Raw genomic sequence first — 20,096 nt, 5'->3', positions numbered from 1 at the left:
CGTCAGCCCCAGGTCCCCCGCCACCCCGGTTACGAGCCACGGGCCCCGCCCGTCAGATTCTGATCCTAAGCTCAGAAGCCAACAGAAATCGCCACTGTTTTACTGGAGAGGAAACTAAATTTCAAAAGTTAAAATATCTGGAACGTTGTGCCGCCGCCACCTCCCGACGCCCCCCACCAGCCGCCCCGACGCTCTGGTCGCATCCCTGGGCCGGGACCTTCCTCCCTCCAGAGCCCCCAGGCCCTGCGGTGCGGAAAAGTGACAAGAGAGGAGCTCGGAAACGCCAGGCGGGGAGGAGAGAAGGAGGGGACACTTGGAAACTCTGGCTGCAGATAAAAAACTAAAAACTAAAATTAACATCATCGAAATGTCAGAGGAAAATGCACACTTTCCAATGGAAGCCAATGCAGCCCCGCAGGCTCCAAGGCGGGCAGGGCCTCAACCACGTGCTGGCTGGACAGGGCTTCCAGGGCAGATCCCTGAGCTCCCAGCTCGGGAGGGGACCAGGCGGGGTCACGCCCCTCGCAGTTAACCCCCTTGGCCACACCAGGGTCCAGGGTCCAGGGTCCAGGGCCCAGGGAGGAGGCAGCTGCAGGAGGGGCAGGTCCTCAGGCCTGAGCCGCAGTAGGACCAGCCACGGTTCGAATACTGGGGACAGAAACAAAAGCACCATCTCAGGGGGCTCGGCGTCCCCCATGGGGTGGGTGCCCTGAGGGTCCCCAGGTCTGTGGGGACAGGTCTGCCATTCTCAGGCCTCTCATCCCGGCAGAGGGGTCTTCCCTGAATCCTGGCTGGGCTTCACGGTCCCCACTCAAATCCTCCGCTCTGCTAATCTGACCCTCCCCTGGGAGCCACTCGGATTTCTTCGAGGAGCTGGGATTGTGCTGGAAGGCCCAGGCGCCAATAGGAAATCCGCCCTGCCTCTCGGCAGGGGGTATGTGTGAATTCTGGATTACCAGCTAGGGGAGAAATTCCACTCCCGACACGCTTCAAATTCTTCCTTTCCCAAGTATCTGCCTTTGCATCCCCTGGGGCATGGGAGAGGCTTTCCCTGTGCCTGAAAACCCCCCAAAATTAAAAACTCACTATGGCTAGGGGAAGGTTAATAAGAAAATCCTAAACCAGACTTACCAGCTTAAGGCCCTTCTTTGTGAACCTTTATTAAATTTGCATGAATTAAAAAAGACATTTCCAATAAACTTCACCCAGAAGTCTGGAAGCAATCGGTCTCTGGGACACAGCTCTCCCTGTGCCCTGAAACCACAGGACCAGAGCAGAGTGGGTGGAGGCGCCCAGCAGGGCCCCGCCGGGTGCATCTGAAACCCAGCTCTTGGGCTGGGGGGGCCGTCAGGTGACAGCAGCAGAATCCACCCTGATCACTTCAGCAGAGACCGAAGCCGCCACAGCACATGAATGGCCACAAAACCTGAGGGCCAGGGGCATCAGGCTGGGGGGCTCGTCCAGGAACACCCCCACCTACTGCCACCACAGGACACGTAGACCGAGGCTCCCATCTCCATCGCTGGACACCCACCCGCCTCCTGCCGCCTCAGGCGCCAAAGCACAAGGTCCCTCTGCCTCTCTTCTGAATCAGAGTCACGCAGGTGTGTCCCGCTGGCAGGTTCTAGATCACCTGACCAGGTCGTGGCTGTAGAGGAGGATGAGAAAGCACGTTTCTGGAAAACGAGGAAGGGAATTCAGAAGGTGCTGGAGAGCCAGGCAGCCTACTGATGTCCACTACCTGACCCTGGCAACTTACCCAAGAAGAGAATCTCTTCGTGTCACAGAAGCTGCGCTGTCTTCAGGCATGGCTGGATCCAGGCTCCAGCAGTCACTAGGAGGTTTCCCTGAGCTGTGCTTCCTCTGGGCTGTGCCAAGCTCTCTTAATCTCTCTTGCTTCTGTTTCTTCATCCGTAAAATGGGGATAAGAATGGGGTTATCCTGAGGAACCAGCAGAATAACACACGGGCAGCGCCTGGCACAAGTGGCCACGTGGTAACTGTCATCAGGGCTGCACTGCTGTGAACACAACTGGAAATCCCTGGATATTTGCCCAAACTTTGTCTCCAGGTTTGTGGCTCAAAAGCACACCGAACAGTGACATGATCATGAATTATGAAGAATTTCAAGACTGACAGCAGAGCAGTAAACTGAGCTCAGCCTCCTCTGAACTGGGCCACCTCTGCACAATAGTCATTCCCGCCTGGTGAGAGGTGCTCAGATTTCTACCCCCACCTCAACCCCAACCCCAGCAGCACTCCCCCCCACCCCCACACACACAGTCTCTGCCTGCCCGTAACGACCGCTGCCACGGGACCCACACTCACTGATGGGCGTGGCTTGCAGCCCTCACTGTGCCGCGGCGGCAGGAAAGGAAGGGCGGAGGCTCGGTGTTTGGTCCTCTGCAGATGCTGAACCCAGGCCCCGGGCCCGTGTCGGGAACCACAGGGATGGCAGGAGCCCAAAGACGACGGAGCTCAGGAGGCCTTTGCAGCTGCCTCCCCACTCCTGTTCATTTCCCACTCTGCAAGCACACTTTGAGTCTCTCGCAGGCCGCGGGTATCTGCGTCGGTCCCCTGGCTGCACGTGGGGAGAGCTGGTGTGCGCGCCTGCACAGGCAGGGCTTAGCGGCAGGTAGATACGTGCAGAGGAGCCTCAGGCCTCAGCTGGAGGAAGCGGAGCCCTCTCTAGACGCCACCGGTCGATGGGCCGAGCCGTGGGAATCACTGTGTCTGGGGGCTGCTGGAGGCAGAGCCCCCCGGGGTGAGCAGAGACCCTCCGGCCCCCCCAGCCTCCACGCCGCTTGCTAACGTGGTCTCCTCTTACACTTCGCAGTACGCGGGGGAGGTCCCCGAAGGCCGGGTGGAGACGGTGGTCGCGAACCTCACTGTGATGGACCGAGATCAGCCCCACTCCCCAAACTGGAACGCCGTCTACCGCGTCATCAGCGGGGACCCCTCGGGCCACTTCAGCATCCGCACGGACCCCGTCACCAACGAGGGCATGGTCACCGTGGTGAAGGTGGGTGCTCGCCTCACGTCCTGCCCGGCAGCCCGCGCTCTGCCCCTGCCACGTGCCCTGAGAGAAATGTGACAGAAATGTTGGGGTCCAGCGCACACCACACCACCATTCAGGGCAAAGGACTGCGCCCAACCTGCCGGGGGCGGGGCAGCCTCGCCAGGACCCGTCCTGTCACCCCCAGGGACTCTGCAGGCCTGACCTGCCACCCACCCCCCAAAAGATACCTCTCCCGTCTTCTCCCTCACACCTGGCCCTCAGCTTCTGAGGCTCAAAAGCCAAGAATCAGCCTCTTTTGCTTCCCGCTGGGTGGCGACAAGGCTTGCCTGAGGCAGTGAGCAAGCTGGGACCCCGGTACCCCAAGGAGGGTCAGGGTGGCGGGAACACTGGGAAGCACGCCCGTTTGGGGGTCGCGGGTCCCCTGCGTGCACGGGTGCCCCCCCAGCCCTGCCCCTCAGAGCGCAGACCCAGCCCCGGGGCACAGGGTCGGGGCCACATCTGCGGGAGGCAGCCTAGCAGAGACCCGTGAGTCTGGCCTCTAATTGAAACTGTTGGAGCAAATTACCTATTGATTTCTCCATTACAAATATGTTTTATTTCACCTCCTATGCACTTTTATTGGCCATAATCGTCTTTCTGGAAGGCATCCTCGCTCACACGGGTGACAGAGCCTTTAATGCATGACACGCAGCATCATTCCCTGTCCTCCAGGGACACGAGCCGGTACACAGGGGAGGAAGATCACGTCCTTCAGTGCCTTGTTCACAGACAAATCCCCCATGATTTTATGAAACAGTATATTGAAGCAGAGTCACCCCCATCCCCGGCCAGCTCTCGGGGGGCCGTGTGGGAGGGTCCGGAGGCTCGGCAGCTGCTTAGTTCTTGGGGGGCGGGAGGCGACCTCAGCCATGAAAAGGCAAGCGCCAAGGAGGGACGTGGCATCTCCCCAGGGGTCTGCAGAGGACACCCCTTCCTTCAGCAGAAGAGGAGGCCCTGCCTGCAGAGGAAGGGGGTACCCCAAGGCCACCGGGGGGCTGTGAGGGGACAGTGAGGAGGAGGAGGAGGGTGTCGGGCCCAGAACCCCGATCTCCGCTGCCGCCTCCAGGCCCCCGTCGGGCAGGCCCTGCACTTTGGGGACCCGCCCAGCGCTATCACTTCATAAACGCCTCCTTCTAGTGCTCGGTTCCTTATCAGCAACAGGAGCCGAGACGGCACGGGTTTGACGCGCCAGGCGTACGACTGTACATACAAAACATCAAGGCTGAGCTGCGGCGGGAGCCCGGCCACAGGCAGGGCTGGACCAGGTCAGCTGCGGCGCCTCTCGCCGGGCACGCAGCAGGCCCGCCCCCAGCACCCCCAGGACCACCGGTCCCACGAGGCGCTCAGTTCCCCGCTAAGCAGAAGTGTGTCACGCTACGCATCACGGACGTTTCCAGGCACACCTGCAGAGAGACGGGTGCACCCTCACCTGCCGCGGCACTCGCAGGCAGCAGCGTGTCGCCATGCCACTCTGTCCCCGTTGGCTGCAGGGTGTTCCTAACTCCTGGACCTCTGCGCACCTAACACATGCCCTCATGGTGCCTGACAGCCAAGCACGTCTCCACCGTGGTCTCCCACAGGGGTCTGCGTGGCGTTTCCCTTAGTTTCCCTACAACTGTCTCTTTGTGGGACGGGTTTCAAGTTGGGGTCCAAACAGGGCCCCCACATTGCATGCAGCTGTACCATCTCCTGAACCTCAGAATCTAGAACGTTCCCCCACCTCTGACCTGCCACAGACGCAGGGTCCATGGTGCCGAGCCTGTCCGACCGCTTCCTCGTGGTGTACCTGGTCCCTTGCTCTCTGCCTTTCCTGTAACCAGGGCTGCAGACCTGAAAGGCCCACCCGTCCACCATGCGGAGCCCGGCCGTCCCGCACACAGCCACCCGAGCCTGAGCCGCGGGCTCCGGTGCTGGCACCTGCTCCCGTCGCCGCGGAGCTGACTCTTCCCCCTTACGACCAGCAAGCAGTCTGCAAAACACAGCTCTCCACCAACCTCCACCTGTTGGATTTACCACCTGCTGATGGTCATGTCCAAGTTAATGTCTTCATTAGGAGCATAAAATGGTGCTTTACATCTGATCATTCCTTGTACCGTCCTTGGCCGGAATGCTTGTGTTCAAAACAGCCCTGAGGTGATGCTGAGGTGCGGGCCGCAGTTGTCAGAATGACACCCTCCCCCCCGAGATGCCCACCCAGGTCCCAGTCCCCCAAATCTGTGCATATGTAGCAAAGGGACTTTGTGCATATGATTAAGTATAAAGGATCTTGGGATGGGAGGTTGCCCTGGATAAGCCGGGGGCCCGTGTAATCACGGGGTCCTTACAGGAGGACACGTGAGGATGCAGCGGAGGTCGGAAATAGACTGCAAGAGGCTGAGTTGCCACTCTGAAGATGGGGGGAGGGGCTGAGAACACAGGCGTCTCTGGGACAAGCTGGAAAAGGCGTCCAGGAGCCTCGGGAGGGAAGCAGCCCTGCCTGCACCCCGACCTCAGCCCAGCGGCCCAGATGTTTACTTCTGGCCTCCAGAGCTGCAACACGCCTGTGTTGTTTTAAGCCACTAAATAGGACCACGAGACTAATACAGTTCAACAGAAGAGAAGAGAAGAGAATGAGGCTTCACTCTCCACCTTTACTTCCGGTTCTGGGAGCAGAGCTGGTGCGCCTGCAACGGGCCACAACACGGCCTCGGCCCAGTGGCCGCCGTAACAATCACCTAACACGACACGTTTACCCTCGCTCGCCTCTGGCGGTCAGGAGTCCAAACTCAGTTTCACGGGGCTGAAATCAAGGCTCCAGAAAGGCGGGGTCCCTGCGGACTCTGGGGGATTCCTTTTGCACGCTTTCCCTTGGGGGCACTGCCTTTCTGGGATTCTGGCCCCTTCCTTCACCTTCAAAGCCAGAACCACCTATGCCCCCGTTCCCACACCGCCTCTTATAACAACGCTGCGATGGCATGCAGGGCCCACAGGCAGTCCAGGACCGCCTCCCAGCTCAAGATCCTAAACTTCATGGTGCCTGCAAAGTCCACTTTGCCAGGGAAAGTGACTCTTCCCAGACCCCAGCGGTGAGGACCTGGATACACCCCAAAGCCGTCACTGACACTGCATTCCTTGTTTTCTCACCCTGGCTGGGGTGCCTGCACTGTTTCCACACTGCGTGCGCTCTGGCCAGCTGCAGTCATTACTGGTCTTGAGCTCTGGCTAGGGCACCTCCCCCGGCTGGTTCTGGGCGCCTCCGCCACGTCCTCGCGTTGGGACCCAAGTGGACAACCCGGGTTCGTCTTGCTGATTTCCCGCCTCACGTCTGAGGAGTGGTATTTAGAAACCCACATGTGGACACCAGAGGTGCTCACTCCTGCTACCACCGCTGCTGCGGGGCCCTGTCAGGGCGGGGCGTGTGCTCGCCACCATCTCAGATTTACTGCCCCGAGTCACGTGATCATTTCATCCACACTGAACCTCGGAGAGTTTTACTTAACTTTGTGGATTTTATACTTCACCTCATTTCTCTTACCCTGAAAATCTTGGTCTCTAACAATGTTAACAAAACTGCTTATTTACTTTAACCTACAACATACAGTCGATATACAGACGGCCCTCGGCATCCGTGGGGGGTTGGTTCCAGGACCCCCCCCCCCCAGGTAGACACCAAAACCCACAGATGCTCAAGTCCCTGATATCAAATGGCCGTCTGCACACAACCCACACATGTGCTCGCGTGCACCTTAACCTGTAATACCTGACACAACGTCAGTGCTGTGTAAATAGCTGCCCGTATGCAGCAAATTCAGGTTTTACTGTTTGGACATTTCTGGAATTTTTTCAAATGTTTTCAATCTGTGGTTGGTTAAATTCATGGATGCGGAAGCCATGGATATGGAGGGCCAACTGTACCTGAAAAGCCTAAAAAATAACAAATCCAAAATCACTACCAACAGCAAGAAGACCAAATGAATTTAAGATTTCTTTGCAGTAATTGTTGTCCTTAGAATAAACCCCATGAAGGACTTACCATCTAAAACCACTGTTTTCTTGGAAGTTACATTACCTTTGATATACAGTTAGTTTAATATAATTCAGTTTCTCTCTAGTTTTCAGAGATTGCTTCACATACAGTTTTACGCGTAATACCTGAAACGTGAGCCTGTAAGATTTTACATGGCTCCAAACCCAAAGCTATGTGGCAAAACACACGCAGCAAACTCACACCCCAGGTGTTGCCTCCACCCCATCCCTTTTCTGTGCTCATGGGTGACCGTCTGTGGTCTACCCTCTCAGCATCCCTCTCTGCAAACGTGAGCAGACACACGTGCACGTTCACGCTCCTCCTCCGCACACAGGAGGCAGCGTGTGGTGGACGTTGCCCCTTCTGCTCACCCGTCCCCCCGGGGATCCCCCCTGTTTCCCCGTGTACCTTCCTGCTTCTTTCTGAGCTGCAAACGTCCCCAGGGTGTGTATCCCCTCAGGCAGCCAGCGCCGTGGGCGCTGGGGCCGACACCAGCGTGCGTCCTCTGTGCACGGCACAGGTGACGCTGCTGTGAGCAGTCTCGGGCACGTGGCACTTCCAAGGGTCTAAGCAGAATTATTCAAATGCGACTGCCGTGTGCCGTGTGGCTCGTTTTCCAGCGAGACTGTTGCACGCTTTGCCACAAATACTTACGCATCTCGGGGCCCCAGGTGCTTCCGTGCAGCTTCCGTCCCTCCTCAAAATGTGAAAAATACCCCGCAGACCGATCACACCCCGCAGACTGTAGCACTGCAGACAACAGAACCACACCAGCATCTATCGGTCGGGGTCCTGACACCCCCAAAGTGTGCGTTAACGGGAAAGAGTGTGCAGGCAGGGGTGACACACAGAGGTGAAGACCTGTGAGACCTGCTGCGCTGGCGACCTGGGGCTGCCGTAACAAGCTCCCCGGACCCAGGGGGTCACAGCTGAAGGATGTTTTCTCTCGGTGCTGGAGGCCAAACATGGAAAAGCAAAGCACTGGCGGGGCGGGGCTCCCCGAGGCTGGAGGGGGGAGGGGAAGGGAGGGGGGGCGGGGGGCGGGGCCCTCCCACCTGTCGGCTTCTGGCAGCCTGCGGCCAACCCCAGTGCCCTTGGCTAGAGCTGCGTCACCCCAGCCTCCACTTCTGTCTTCACCTGGCCCCCCCCGTGTCTCAAGCCCCCTCCCCCAACTCACAGGGCACCCGAGCTTGGATTGAGGGCCCCTCAACCCAGGGCAACTCCCTCTCAAGACCTTTACCTTCATTACATCTTCAAAAAGACCCTATTTGCCAAAGGTCACATTCACAGGCTCTAGATGGGCGTATCCTTGGGGGCCAACCCTCCACCCACCAAACCTGGTGAGGCACCGGACAGACCACAGCCAGGGTCTCGACCCGCTAGGCCGCGGGCAGCAGGGCGGGGCTCGGCACCCCCAGCGCCCCGTGAGAGCCGGAGCCGTGGGGGCAGGGTGTCCCAGAAGCTGTGGCCCCGGAGGAGCCCAGCTGCTGCCACGCCACGAAGCGGGACAGAGGGCGAGGTGTGGCGTCCTTTACTCCAAACGCTCTCCTCCCACTGGCCTAAGAGCAGGAAGCCCAGGACCGAAGCTGGGGGACAGCGTCCCTCGGGACCAGCCTCCGGGGCCCAGCGCGGGGCAGTGCAGACCACGCAGCTGCGGGCACCACGCCCTGCCGGCCCCGCGGGCACCACCCCAGGTCCCCTCTGTGTGCCTCTCGTTGCAGGCAGTCGACTACGAGCTGAACAGAGCATTCATGCTGACAGTGATGGTGTCCAACCAGGCGCCCCTGGCCAGCGGGATCCAGATGTCCTTCCAGTCCACGGCGGGGGTGACCATCTCGGTCATGGACATCAACGAGGCCCCTTACTTCCCCTCGAACCACAAGCTGATCCGCCTGGAGGAGGGTGTGCCCACCGGAACCGTGCTGACCACGTTTTCGGCCGTGGACCCCGACCGGTTCATGCAGCAGGCCGTGAGGTGGGCCACACAGCCCCCTTGGACCCCAGGAGAGGGGCCCCATTTTCCCTAGAGAAGAGTCCCGCCACGCCCAGGGAAACCTGCAACCCAAAACGCCCCGGGGGGTGCTTGGGGTGTCCCAGTCCAGGGACAGCTGGGCTCACCGGCCGCCGGGTGCCCCGACGTGGGATGGTGGAAAAAGCTGGAAGGACATTCAGCCACGTCTAGGCAGCCGGGTCCTGACCCCCTTGGCGAGTCACCAGCCCTCGCTGCTCCTCCGTCTCCCCGCCTGTAGAGGGGGCGACGGGAGGATGTGCCTCCCAGGGTGCTTGTGAGGTTCAGTGGCCCGTCCTCCTCAGGGACTTCCAGCCACTGTTGCCACCGTCCCGCGTGGAAGGACCCAGTGTGGGCTGGGGGGGGGGGGGCGGGACCGCGAGCTCTAGGCAGGCGGCCAGGAGGGGCTCCCCCCGCCCCCCGTCTCACCCCTCCCTCTCCCCCCGCAGATACTCAAAGCTGTCGGACCCAGCAAACTGGCTGCACATTAACGCCACCAACGGCCAGATCAGCACGGCGGCCGTCCTCGACCGCGAGTCTCTCTACATCAAAAACCACGTCTACGAGGCTACCTTCCTGGCGGCGGACAACGGTGCACCTGGGGGCGGGGAGACGGAGGGGGGCCCGCGGCGCAGGGCGAGGTGCTAGGTGGGGGGCGCCAGCGCAGAGCCGTGAGCTGGGCCCCCTCGGTCACCAGGGCCCCAGGAGCCCCTCCCTCTCCCATTCGAAGCCCTGTGCTCCGCGGTTCACTGGCACAGGTGCCGAGGTCATTCGCTCTCGCGTGGGCGCCAGGGGAGCTGGGCACTGTTACCACTGCTGTTACGACTCCCTGGACTCCTGCCGTGTGCCAGGCACTACCCGTCAGCGAGCAGAACAGACGAGAGCCCCCTCCTTTGCGTGGCCAACACTCCAGAGGCCAGTGTGTCAGCCAGAACCAGGTTTGGCTGCATAGTGATGATGGCAATCCCAACAAGATGGAGCTTTACTTTCTCCCACATGAAAGAGGCTGGGAGCAGGCAGCCCTGGGTCGGGTGTGAGAAACCAGGCTCACTCTGGCCACTCCCGTGTCCTTGGTGAGCTGGAGCATGGCCCAGAATGGCTGCTGGTGCTCCAGCCATCATGACCACACTCTGGCAAACAGGAGGAGAGGGAAGGTCAAGGACACATCCAGCCCTTCTAAAGACTTCCACTCACAGCTCATGAAGGCCAGAACTCAGTCATGAAGCCACATCTCACTGCAAGGGATGCTGAGAAATGTGGTCTTCTGGTTGGGCAGTGATGAGCGCAGGTAGTTTGGGGTTCCAGTTCTTTCATTAATAGGAACAACGGGGAAATGGGTATGAGGGGCGCCTGAGCAGTCTGTGCCCCAGGGAGATGGGTGTGAAACAAGTCAGCCAAGTGATTCCAGGGACCAGGAGATGCTGAAAGAAAACAAAATGGGGGATGGGAGAGTGACCAGAGCCTCCTGCTGCACTACTGGCTACGGGTGACTGGCTGTGGGGCCAAGACCTGCAGGACCAGAAGGAACAAGCCAGGGGACGGGGCAGGGAGTCCCAGAGTCAGGAAGCGGCACATGCAAAGGCCCTGTGGCAGGCCAATGCCAACTGGGTTCTGGGAACAGCTGTGTAAATAAAGCTTCAGGAGCTAGAGTAGCCACGGCACAAAGGCTTGGTCAACAGCAGATGAAAGCTGGGACCTGGTGACCATCCCAGCAGCCCCACCCACCTGCCGCAATGAGCACCAGGCCCTAGTCGGGGAAAGCTGCTCTGAGCAGCAGCTGGAGCACTGAGATTAGATGAGAAGGTGATTTTAATGAACCCATGGCCAGAGCGGTGGGAAACACGTGGAAGACACCAGGAGCGGAGCGCAAGTCCCACCCCACTAATAGAATCCGTCTGTCCTCCTCCTGACTGAGCTGTGTCATCGTCCACCTGTCACAGCAGTTCTCAAAGGCAGGCGCCGAGCTGCATCACCTCAAACGTGTTCTGACGCATTCCTGGGCGAGCACAGGGACGCGCTGTGGGTGCATGTTCTACGTGCTCGCCTACCTCCGCCAAAAACACGGTTTTTAATGTCGGGGTTGGAGTTGCCATGAAAGGGCAGTACCACGGTCACAACACGGAGGACAGACAGGGAGTCTCTGCCCATCCAGCACCCTTCTACCCACACTGTGGACCTGGGCCGAGGCAGGGGTGGGACGGCGGGTGGGGGACGTGGCTTCGGGATGGGGATGGCCACACGTCTGCAGGCGTGTGCTGTTCAAACGTGTGTGCAGCTGAATGGCTGCCTGTGTCGTATAGCAATGTCGGTGTGCATGTGAGGATGTGGTCACCTGGAGATCTGGCCTGGGTGGGGCTGTGGTCTGGCCTGGTAGAGGCTGTGGTCTGGCCTGGGTGGGACTGTGATCTGGCCTGGGTGGGGCTGGAGGTCTGGCCTGGGTGGGGCTGTGGCCTGGGTGGGGCTGTGGTCTGTCCTGGTAGAGGCTGTGGTCTGGCCTGGGTGGGGCTGTGATCTGGCCTGGGTGGGGCTGGGGGTGGTCCCATACACACCATGGGCCTGTGGTCATGGGGCCCAGGAGTGACACATGCGATCACCCGTGTCGGGCCCACAGGGATCCCTCCGGCCAGCGGCACCGGGACCCTCCAGATCTATCTCATCGACATCAATGACAACGCACCCGAGCTGCTGCCCAAGGAAGCACAGATCTGCGAGAAGCCCGGCCTGAACGCCATCAACATCACGGCAGCCGACGCCGACGTGGACCCCAACATTGGCCCCTACGTCTTCGAGCTGCCCTTCGTCCCGGCGAGCGTGCGGAAGAACTGGACCATCTCCCGCCTCAATGGTGAGCCTGCCCCAGGCACCCATCCACTAGCGGCCGGGCCACGGGGAAAACTGGACTGAGTCTGGGGTGCAGCCCCCAAGGGGCCTGTCACCCCTTCCCGAGGCGGGGGCGGGGGGCTGTCTGCTCCAAGGCTTGGCCACCAAGGAGGCCTCCAGGGCAGGCTGAGATCTCACCATTTTAAGGAGCTCAGCCTTGAGCATCCCTGAGTAAGTGCGCACAGACAGACCACTTCCTGTGCTGGTCACCAAATGAGGGGACGCCCACCAACAAGTTTCCTAGCCATGGCCTTGGTAGAGAAGGCATCCCAGTTCCGAGGTTCTGATACCATTTGCCTGTTCCCCAAGCCCTTACCAACACTGAATATTATTGTTTTAAAAAGCATTTTCCCAATCTTTTAGTCAAAATCAGTTTCCACTTGCATTTTCTGATCACCAGTGTACATTTTTTCATATATCTGTCGGCCGTTTTTAGTTTCTGTGAATTATCTGTTCAGTGTCCTTGCCTATTTTTCTTTGAGGGTTTTTTCCCCCTTTGGCCTTTTTCCTTTGGCCATGCCGCACAGCTTGCGGGATCTTAGTTCCCCAGCAAGGGACCAAACTCGTGCCCCCTGCAGTGAAAGTGCAGAGTCCTAACCACTGGACCATCAGGGACGTCCCAGGTTTTTTCTTCTAATTGATTTGGTAGAACTCTTTATATATTAAGGAAATGATTCCTCCATCCTACGTGCTGCAATTGCTCTGCTCTTAAATTGCCAACATCTCTTAACCTTGCGGCACCACGTAGCGTGTGTGCGCGTCTGTGTGCGTCTTCGTCCCGCGCAGAAAGGAGGGCCGGCCGCTCACTGAGCGGAACCCATCCTGTGCCTCCCGCCAGGTGACTACGCCCAGCTCAGCCTGCGCCTCCTGTACCTGGAGGCCGGGGTGTACGACGTCCCCATCATCGTCACGGACTCCGGGAACCCGCCCCTGTCCAACACGTCCGTCATCAAGGTCAAGGTGTGCCCGTGCGACGAGAACGGCGACTGCACCACGGTGGGCGCAGTGGCGGCGGCCGGGCTGGGCACGGGCGCCATCGTGGCCATCCTCCTCTGCATCGTCATCCTGCTCAGTGAGTGCCGCTCGGCCGGGCGCCGGGGGCGGGGGGTGGCGGCGGGCAGGTCTGCGCACGCGCGCCGGCTCACGGGCCCCGCCCCACAGCCATGGTCCTGCTGTTCGTCGTGTGGGTGAAGCGTCGGGAGAAGGAGCGCCACACCAAGCAGCTGCTCATCGACCCCGAGGACGACGTGCGCGACAACATCCTCAAGTACGACGAGGAAGGGGGCGGCGAGGAGGACCAGGTGAGGCCCACGGCACGGACCCCCCGCCAGGGCCGGCCTGCACCCAAGGCTCGGGGAGGGTGGACCTGGGAGCTGCCCGCTGCCCTCTGGGTCCCCCACGGGTCATGGGGACGCGGGGCGAGCCTCGCCCCAGAAAGGCTTGATGACCCCCGTGAAGAGGGGGAAACAGCAGCCTCAGGTGCGGCTGTTCCGAGGAACAAACGAGGAAGGTAGCGGCAGCCGAGCAGATGGGCCGGGGGGAGGCAGCTGGGGGCACAGACCCCACGTGTGCTTGAGGCCGGGCAGGATCTGGATGAGCAGAGGCGGTGTGAGCACTTCAGGGAGGACAGACCAGGGGACGGAACAGGGCGGGGATGTGCTCCGAGCCCAGTCAGAGAACAGGAGTGGACGTGGCCTCCCTGGCCTCTCTGCCTGGCCCCGCCCCCACCGCCTGCCCTGATGGCTCCGCCCCCCGCAGGACTACGACCTCAGCCAGCTGCAGCAGCCGGAGGCCGTGGAGCACGTGCTGAGCAAGGCCCCCGGCGTGCGGCGCGTGGACGAGCGGCCGGTGGGCGCCGAGCCCCAGTACCCGGTCAGGCCTGTGGTGCCCCACCCGGGAGACATCGGCGACTTCATCAATGAGGTGGGTTCCCCGCGGCGGGGAGGGGGGGTGCGTACATCCGTTAACATGGACAAAGAAAGCCCCCTTCTCTGGGGGGCCTGCTGTGGGGGTCAGGAGGCAGATTCCCGCTGGGTTCCAGCCGGCCCTGCTCCTGCCAGCGGGGGGCCCTGGGCCAAGCCCCTCCCTCGGGGTCCTGACTAACCTACCCCCACCCCGCCCCCTGCCTCGGGTGAGGATGAACACGCAGGGCTTAGGAAGACTGTGGGAACTTGAGGCCACAGTCGTGGCAGGAACAGAAAGGGGACCGGCGAGGTGGCTCTAACCCCAGCCTCCAGTCTGCAGCCACTGGGAGAGGCCTCCATGGTGTCCACTCAACCCCAACACCCAGACACACAGGCCGCCCCCCGCCCCACCCCCAACACACACACACGCACGGGGCTCTGGGAATGACCTGGGAGGTGGGCGTCCTTCCCCAGCTGCCAGCTGACCTCGCGCCCATGGCAGCCACTCTGACGTCTGGGGTCTGAAGACAACATAGCTTCAAAGCCCCAGCCAACAACGTCCCAGCCTTTGATCATCCCCTTTACAAGATACGCTGACCCACCTCTTAAAGCTGAGCCCGAGATGCCCAACTGACAGGTCCAAGGGCGTCAAGGGTGCACCTCCCGCCTTTGCGTCCACCTTCCTTTGCGGGAAAGCAGAGGGACAGTGCGAGCCGGGCACGTGGCCACACCCCAGATGCTCTCCCCCACCAGCCGCGTCCCGGGTGGTCAAGACCTCTGCGCCCACCGTGGCTCCCACAGACGGGCGTGCCCCCCCGTGCCCCGTGTAACCGGCATGGGCGCTGCAGGTTTACCACCTGTATCTAACACGGCTCTATTTTGAGAGGAGCTGACAACACTTCTTTCTCCACCTATGTCAGAACCTAACTTTAAAAGGATTTACTGAAAGAGTAGAACCCCCAGAATGGCTGGACAGAGATACAAAGAGATTTCTCAGAACATTCCCCGAAACACATCCTGTCCCAGGCCGCAAATGAAACTTCTACAACTGCCCAAAAGCCAATTCAGCTTAGACAACATTTACCGTCTACCGTGTAAAAGTATATTTTAAACTCCAAAACCTACATTCTCCCCAATCGACAATCAAAAGCCCACTTTTAAACGACTTAGAGGAAAGCCAAAATGGAAACTACAAACCGTTCGGCACTGAATAATGGAGAAGTACCCCTCCCCAACCACGGGCCATCCTGCTGGGACTCCCGCAGCTGGCGGGGACCCTCAGGGCTGTCCCACCTGTGGCAAGGATCATGGACTCAAGAACCTTTCCGTCTGCGCCTGCGGAGGCCGACCTCTCACACGAGCCCCGCCCGGCCCTCCCGACTCCCGACTCCCGCTGTGTGCCGCCCCCAGGCCTCTTCCACGGCCCATTCTGTAAACCCGAGCCCCTACTCGGGTCTCTGAGCCGCCTTAACCTGACACAGGGGTGCACTTATTGAGCACCTACTGTATGCAAGGCCCCATAACGGCGCCTCCCGACCCACCTCCCCAGCTCCCTCCCTGTTCCGTCGCCCCCCCAGCCCCCTAACCCCGTGTCTGTGTCTCCGCGGCCCCCAGGGTCTCCGCGCGGCCGACAACGACCCCACGGCGCCGCCCTACGACTCACTGCTGGTCTTCGACTACGAGGGCAGCGGCTCCACCGCAGGCTCCGTCAGCTCCCTCAACTCGTCCAGCTCTGGGGACCAGGACTACGGCTACCTGAACGACTGGGGGCCCAGGTTCAAGAAGCTGGCGGACATGTACGGAGGCGGCGAGGAGGACTAACCGGTGCGGACGGACGGACAGACGGACGGGAGGGAGGCACAGGACTGGAGGAGGCAGCGGGCCTTCCCGACTCCCTGCGGCCGTGTCGCTTGGTGTATGAGGGGCGCCTGGCTCCGCCGCCCCATTGAGCTGTCTGGCATGGACTCTTGTCGACCCTCAGCCGTGCCCAGCACGGTAGCTGACTCGGCACTAAGGAGAGCGAGAGGCACTGTCTTAACTTGAATTTCTTAGGACAGAAGCACTGTTGAAAAAAAAAATGAAAGTGCCTTTTGGTACACGTATCAGATTCCCTCAAACTCAGGAGCGACTAGAAGTAAGCAGACAGACCACGTCCCCTACCCGGTCCTGAGCCCCCAACCCTAGCTCGTCCCAGCTCGGAAGGCACTAATTAAGAAATTGGGGAGAAGGTATCCTTTTTTTCCATCTTTTATCAAGAAAAAAAAAGTGGGTGACTTGCTTGACAAAATTGACAAAAAAAAAAAAAACTTGGGGTCCAAGCCCTTCTGAATCCTCATGCTTTGCTGTACACAGCCAGGGTCTCCTGGGCCCCTTGGGGGTCCCCTAGGCAGGTGGGAGGCCGGAGACCCCACCTTCAGCTCCCCAGCAGCGAGTCCCCCTGGGGCGGGCTGAGCGCCTGGACCGAAGGCCCACGGTGCCGTCTGGCTTTCGCAGAGTCATCTCCTGCCCCAGCTCCCAGATGCTGGAAATGGCTGTTGGGGGAGGGTGCCCGGGGCTGTCCCTGACGCTCCCCATCTCTGCCCTTGGCCATCCCCAGGGCGCCCTAGTCAACCATTAGGCTTCCCCTGGGACCCACTGTGACCCTGAACGCCACCCAGGTCCCCACTGCCTTTGATTCAAGAGAGTACAGTGTCCCAAGAAACCACAACCAAAACCAGCCAGCATCTCACCAAACCCAGGCATGAGCCCTCCACCCCTCTCGATCAGACTCCCGAGGGACTGCATCAAAGGCCCGGCGAACACTTACCAGTCCAAACCCCCAGTGGCTCTGGACACCTCTGGCCACCGGCAGGTCTGTGCAGACTACAGGGAGAGCCGATTCTCACCTGGGTTCCAGGGGGCTGGAAACGACCAGAGGGAGACTCCGGCAGTCTCCTCCCCTGCCCTGCTCCTCTGGACCGGAGTTTCTGATGCTTGTGAGCTGACGTGGATGGCAAGGGTCTGCTCCAAATGCCGGGATGGCCCCATCATCGACGTGCCATCTGTCCCGCAAATGCGTCTGGACCACGCCCGCCAGAAACAGTCTCCTGTCCTTTGGACCCACGTCAGCACCAGCAGCTACTGGGCCAGTCAGTTAGCTGCTCAAGCTCTCAGAGCTGGAGGCGCCCTCTTGAGGGGCAGCCAGACTCCAGAGTCAGTTCTGCAGGACAGCGAAAGGGGCTGTGTCCCCGCTGCTGTGTTTGTCTGCTGGGTGAGAAAAGGCCCCGGGGCAACTCTTCCCCAGGTGTCTCCCAGTGACAGCCATTCTGGGTTCAAAGGCGTCTCCTGGGGGAATCCTTGTCTGCTCTCAGCTCTTGGGCTCCCCAGGAAAGGGGCCTAAGGTCCCACTGGCCTGGGCAGGCCTGGGCACACCTGCTCCTGGGGTCGGGGAGGCCTCCAGAGGGCCTGGGGCAGGGCGCACATGCTCCCATGCTCTCCACGGGGGTCTCTGGTCCAGCCCACACCGTATCCCAGTGCCATGCTTCAGCCTCAAAGATGAACCTGCGTGTTCACGTGTATATGCCGCGCGCGTGGGTGTGTCCCCGCTGGACATCAGGGTTCTTCCCCAAACCAAACTCATCACGGACTCTGTCCAGTCTCCCGGAGCGGAGCTGGGGAGACGGGCTCGGGCTTGTGGCCTGAGGGAGGCCCGTGCTGGGCTCCGTCCATCCCGACCCTGTCCGTGACTGCCGGGGAGGGACGGGTGGACAGGCAGATGGAGGCGGCGGGCGCCCACGCACCCAGGCAGACAGATGTGTGGGGGCCTGCAGAGGGGAGAGGACGCCCCCCTCTGAAGCCGTGCTATGCAAATCACGCAGGGTCAGGCAGCCAACCAGGACTGTCCTGGCATCTGGGGGCATGGCCATTCAGGATTGCTGGTGGTGTCAGGGTTGGTGAGATGTAAGCTAGAATCTTCTGTTTTTGTTTGATTTTGGAAAGTTCATCCTCCAGTTGACGTTCTAAGTGTGGATGTGGTGGGGGGCCCGGACAGCTGTGGGCCCTCTTCACTGGGCTCCTGAGGCCTCCTCGGTGCCCAGGCTCTGGGCTCGGCCTAGCGTAGTTGTGCCAGCCCCCCGCCCGGGACTGGGCATCCGGCACACCAGCCCACGGGCCCCTGGGGCACCCGGCACCCCGCCTGCCTCGGCCCAGGAGAGCCGGACACAGCCATCCGTCTCACCGCCTCCCTTCCCCCTCACCTCTCATCCCTGCCAGGCCCCCTGCATTTTGCCTACATCACAGGGCAGCCGGCTGGGGGCATGCCAACAGAGGGGGGCTTCTCATGCCCATCCCTGCTTCCAGGCAGCTGGAGAGCTGCCCCTGGAGGCTCCCACCCCCTCCCAGATGCATCCTGGAACTCCTTCCCAACCAACAAGTTAGCGTTAGCTAAACACACAATCAGTGTCAAATGTCTCTCTTCCGTAGCTTGTAGAAGCGGCGGGTCTGATCAGGGGACACGGCCAGGGGAGGCCTGGACTCGGCGCTGGCGAAGTGCTAGGGCAGGTTCAGTGCTTGTAGCGAATTTTTGTTCTTGTGAACAGGAGACACGTGCAAGAACACCCTGGCCTCGGGCAACGGGCACCCCCAGCCCGGGGCCCCCGTGCCTGTCAGGCCTCAGCACCCCTACTCCTGGCCCAGCGGGCCTTCCCTTTCCTGTGTCTTTCAGAACATCCCAGGTGCCAGGCCTCCCACCACCCAAGTGTCAGGGTACCGGCCAGTCGTCAGGCCTCCGAGACGCGCCGGCTTCCCTGCTGCGAGCACCTTCAACACACACAGGCCTTTGAGATGACAACTCTGTTCTCTCCAAGGGAAAAGTCAGGGAGGGGAGTCTCGATTTTTGCCAAGGCTAAAAGGAATAACACCAAAAAAGCAAACACCATCTCCCACACCAGAGCATCCTGTGAAACGGCTCTGCGACGTGGTGTACATAAGACAGGCCCCACGCGAAGGGGAGATCCCGTGGGGGAACCACCTCTGTGTATAATTGGAACGCGTTTCACTTTTCCTTTCTCTCCTTTTCCCATTCTGATTTTTTTTTTTTTTTTTGCATGTTTCTTTTTGAAAACGGACAAAATGTGTAGCAGCCCGCATGACTGTGGTTGTTCTGGGGAAAGATACTGGAGTATGACGTATTCACACTGCAACTCTGAGCATCGCGCAGTTAGACAAACGTTCCAACTTTTTTTGTAATCGTCAACAGCACAACTATTTTGTATTGTTGTTTGTATCATTTTGTACCAAAAAAAAAAAAAAAAAAAGGAAAAAAGGGAAGAGTGTTGATGTTTTCAATGTGTTTTCAGTGCCGGGCGGTCTTGGCTGCACACCAAGCAGCAGCCTGTAGTGTGCGGAAGGGACTCGGCCCTGCCGCGCTGCTCCAGGGCAGTAAATAAAGTCCCCCCTTTTAAGTAGTCGGCCTCACCCTGGCTGGTTTTTCTCCGAGTATTCGCATCCGCTCAGGGACGGCAGACGGGTGAGCACGGGGGCTCGAGAGTGGGATGTGTTTGCTCAGCAAACAGCTGAGCACCTGCTGTGTCTCAGGCTCTGTTCTGGGCTCTGAGGGCACGGAAGGCAGCAGAACCAGGCCCACTCCTCGCATGTGTGAGGCCCCGGGGAAGTGTACAGATGAAGACCCACGGGCCATATGTCTAACTATGCCAACGTTCTTACAAGCTATAAACCAAGCTAACAAACTGCTAAGCAAGGTGGGTGGGTGTGTTCCCCCTCCTACCTCAGCAACACACCTTCCTAGCACTGTGAAAGGTGTGGGTCGGCTTCGGATCCTCCGGCCCCGCCTCCTCGCCGCCTCCGGGGGCTCTTCCTTCCAGCCTGAGCTGCAGTGCCACCCCCATGCCTGCGGAAACCCAAAGGCGGGCGGGGCCCGTCCTCAGACGCTCTGGTCATGGGCCCCAGCCTGCCCTAGACTGCTGGCCTGCGTCTGAGCACAGCAGCTCCCACCTCCCCGGTCACAAAGCCGCACAGGGGAGCCCCGGGTGCAGAGCCAGCCGCGCTGGGGCGCTGCCCGCCTCAGGCAAACAGCTCAGAAAGGCTGCGGGGCGCCCAGCTCACCCCCGAAGTGGCGCAGTCAGACCAGAGCCCCGGGGACCCACCCTTCAGTCCAGGCTCCCAGCCTCGCCCCCCAGCCCCAGGCAGAGCTGGGTCTCTGACTCCCCTCCCCCACCCCTCCGAGGCCTTCCTCGGGTCCGGC

The 20,096-nt window shown here is 60.4% G+C and overlaps 1 protein-coding gene across 2 annotated transcripts in view; it reads left to right on the top strand.

Annotated features, from left to right (window-relative positions):
• CDH4 (cadherin 4) overlaps positions 1 to 19,151 on the top strand; it is a 525,471-nt gene extending 506,320 nt beyond the window's left edge. For both annotated transcript variants that reach the window (XM_057703942.1, XM_057703945.1), the window contains 8 exons: positions 2,836 to 3,021; positions 8,785 to 9,038; positions 9,521 to 9,663; positions 11,683 to 11,916; positions 12,790 to 13,023; positions 13,113 to 13,252; positions 13,710 to 13,874; positions 15,470 to 19,151. In XM_057703942.1, the coding sequence (XP_057559925.1) occupies positions 2,836 to 3,021; positions 8,785 to 9,038; positions 9,521 to 9,663; positions 11,683 to 11,916; positions 12,790 to 13,023; positions 13,113 to 13,252; positions 13,710 to 13,874; positions 15,470 to 15,676 (1,563 nt within the window). In that variant the 3' untranslated portion in view covers positions 15,677 to 19,151. The remainder of the gene's footprint in view (positions 1 to 2,835; positions 3,022 to 8,784; positions 9,039 to 9,520; positions 9,664 to 11,682; positions 11,917 to 12,789; positions 13,024 to 13,112; positions 13,253 to 13,709; positions 13,875 to 15,469) is intronic.
• The last annotated feature ends 945 nt before the right edge of the window (positions 19,152 to 20,096 follow it).

This window comes from Hippopotamus amphibius, chromosome 12 (assembly GCF_030028045.1).
Source record: "Hippopotamus amphibius kiboko isolate mHipAmp2 chromosome 12, mHipAmp2.hap2, whole genome shotgun sequence".
In the NCBI taxonomy this organism is placed as follows: Eukaryota; Metazoa; Chordata; class Mammalia; order Artiodactyla; family Hippopotamidae; genus Hippopotamus; species Hippopotamus amphibius.
This window is presented reverse-complemented; position numbering and strand designations above follow the sequence as displayed.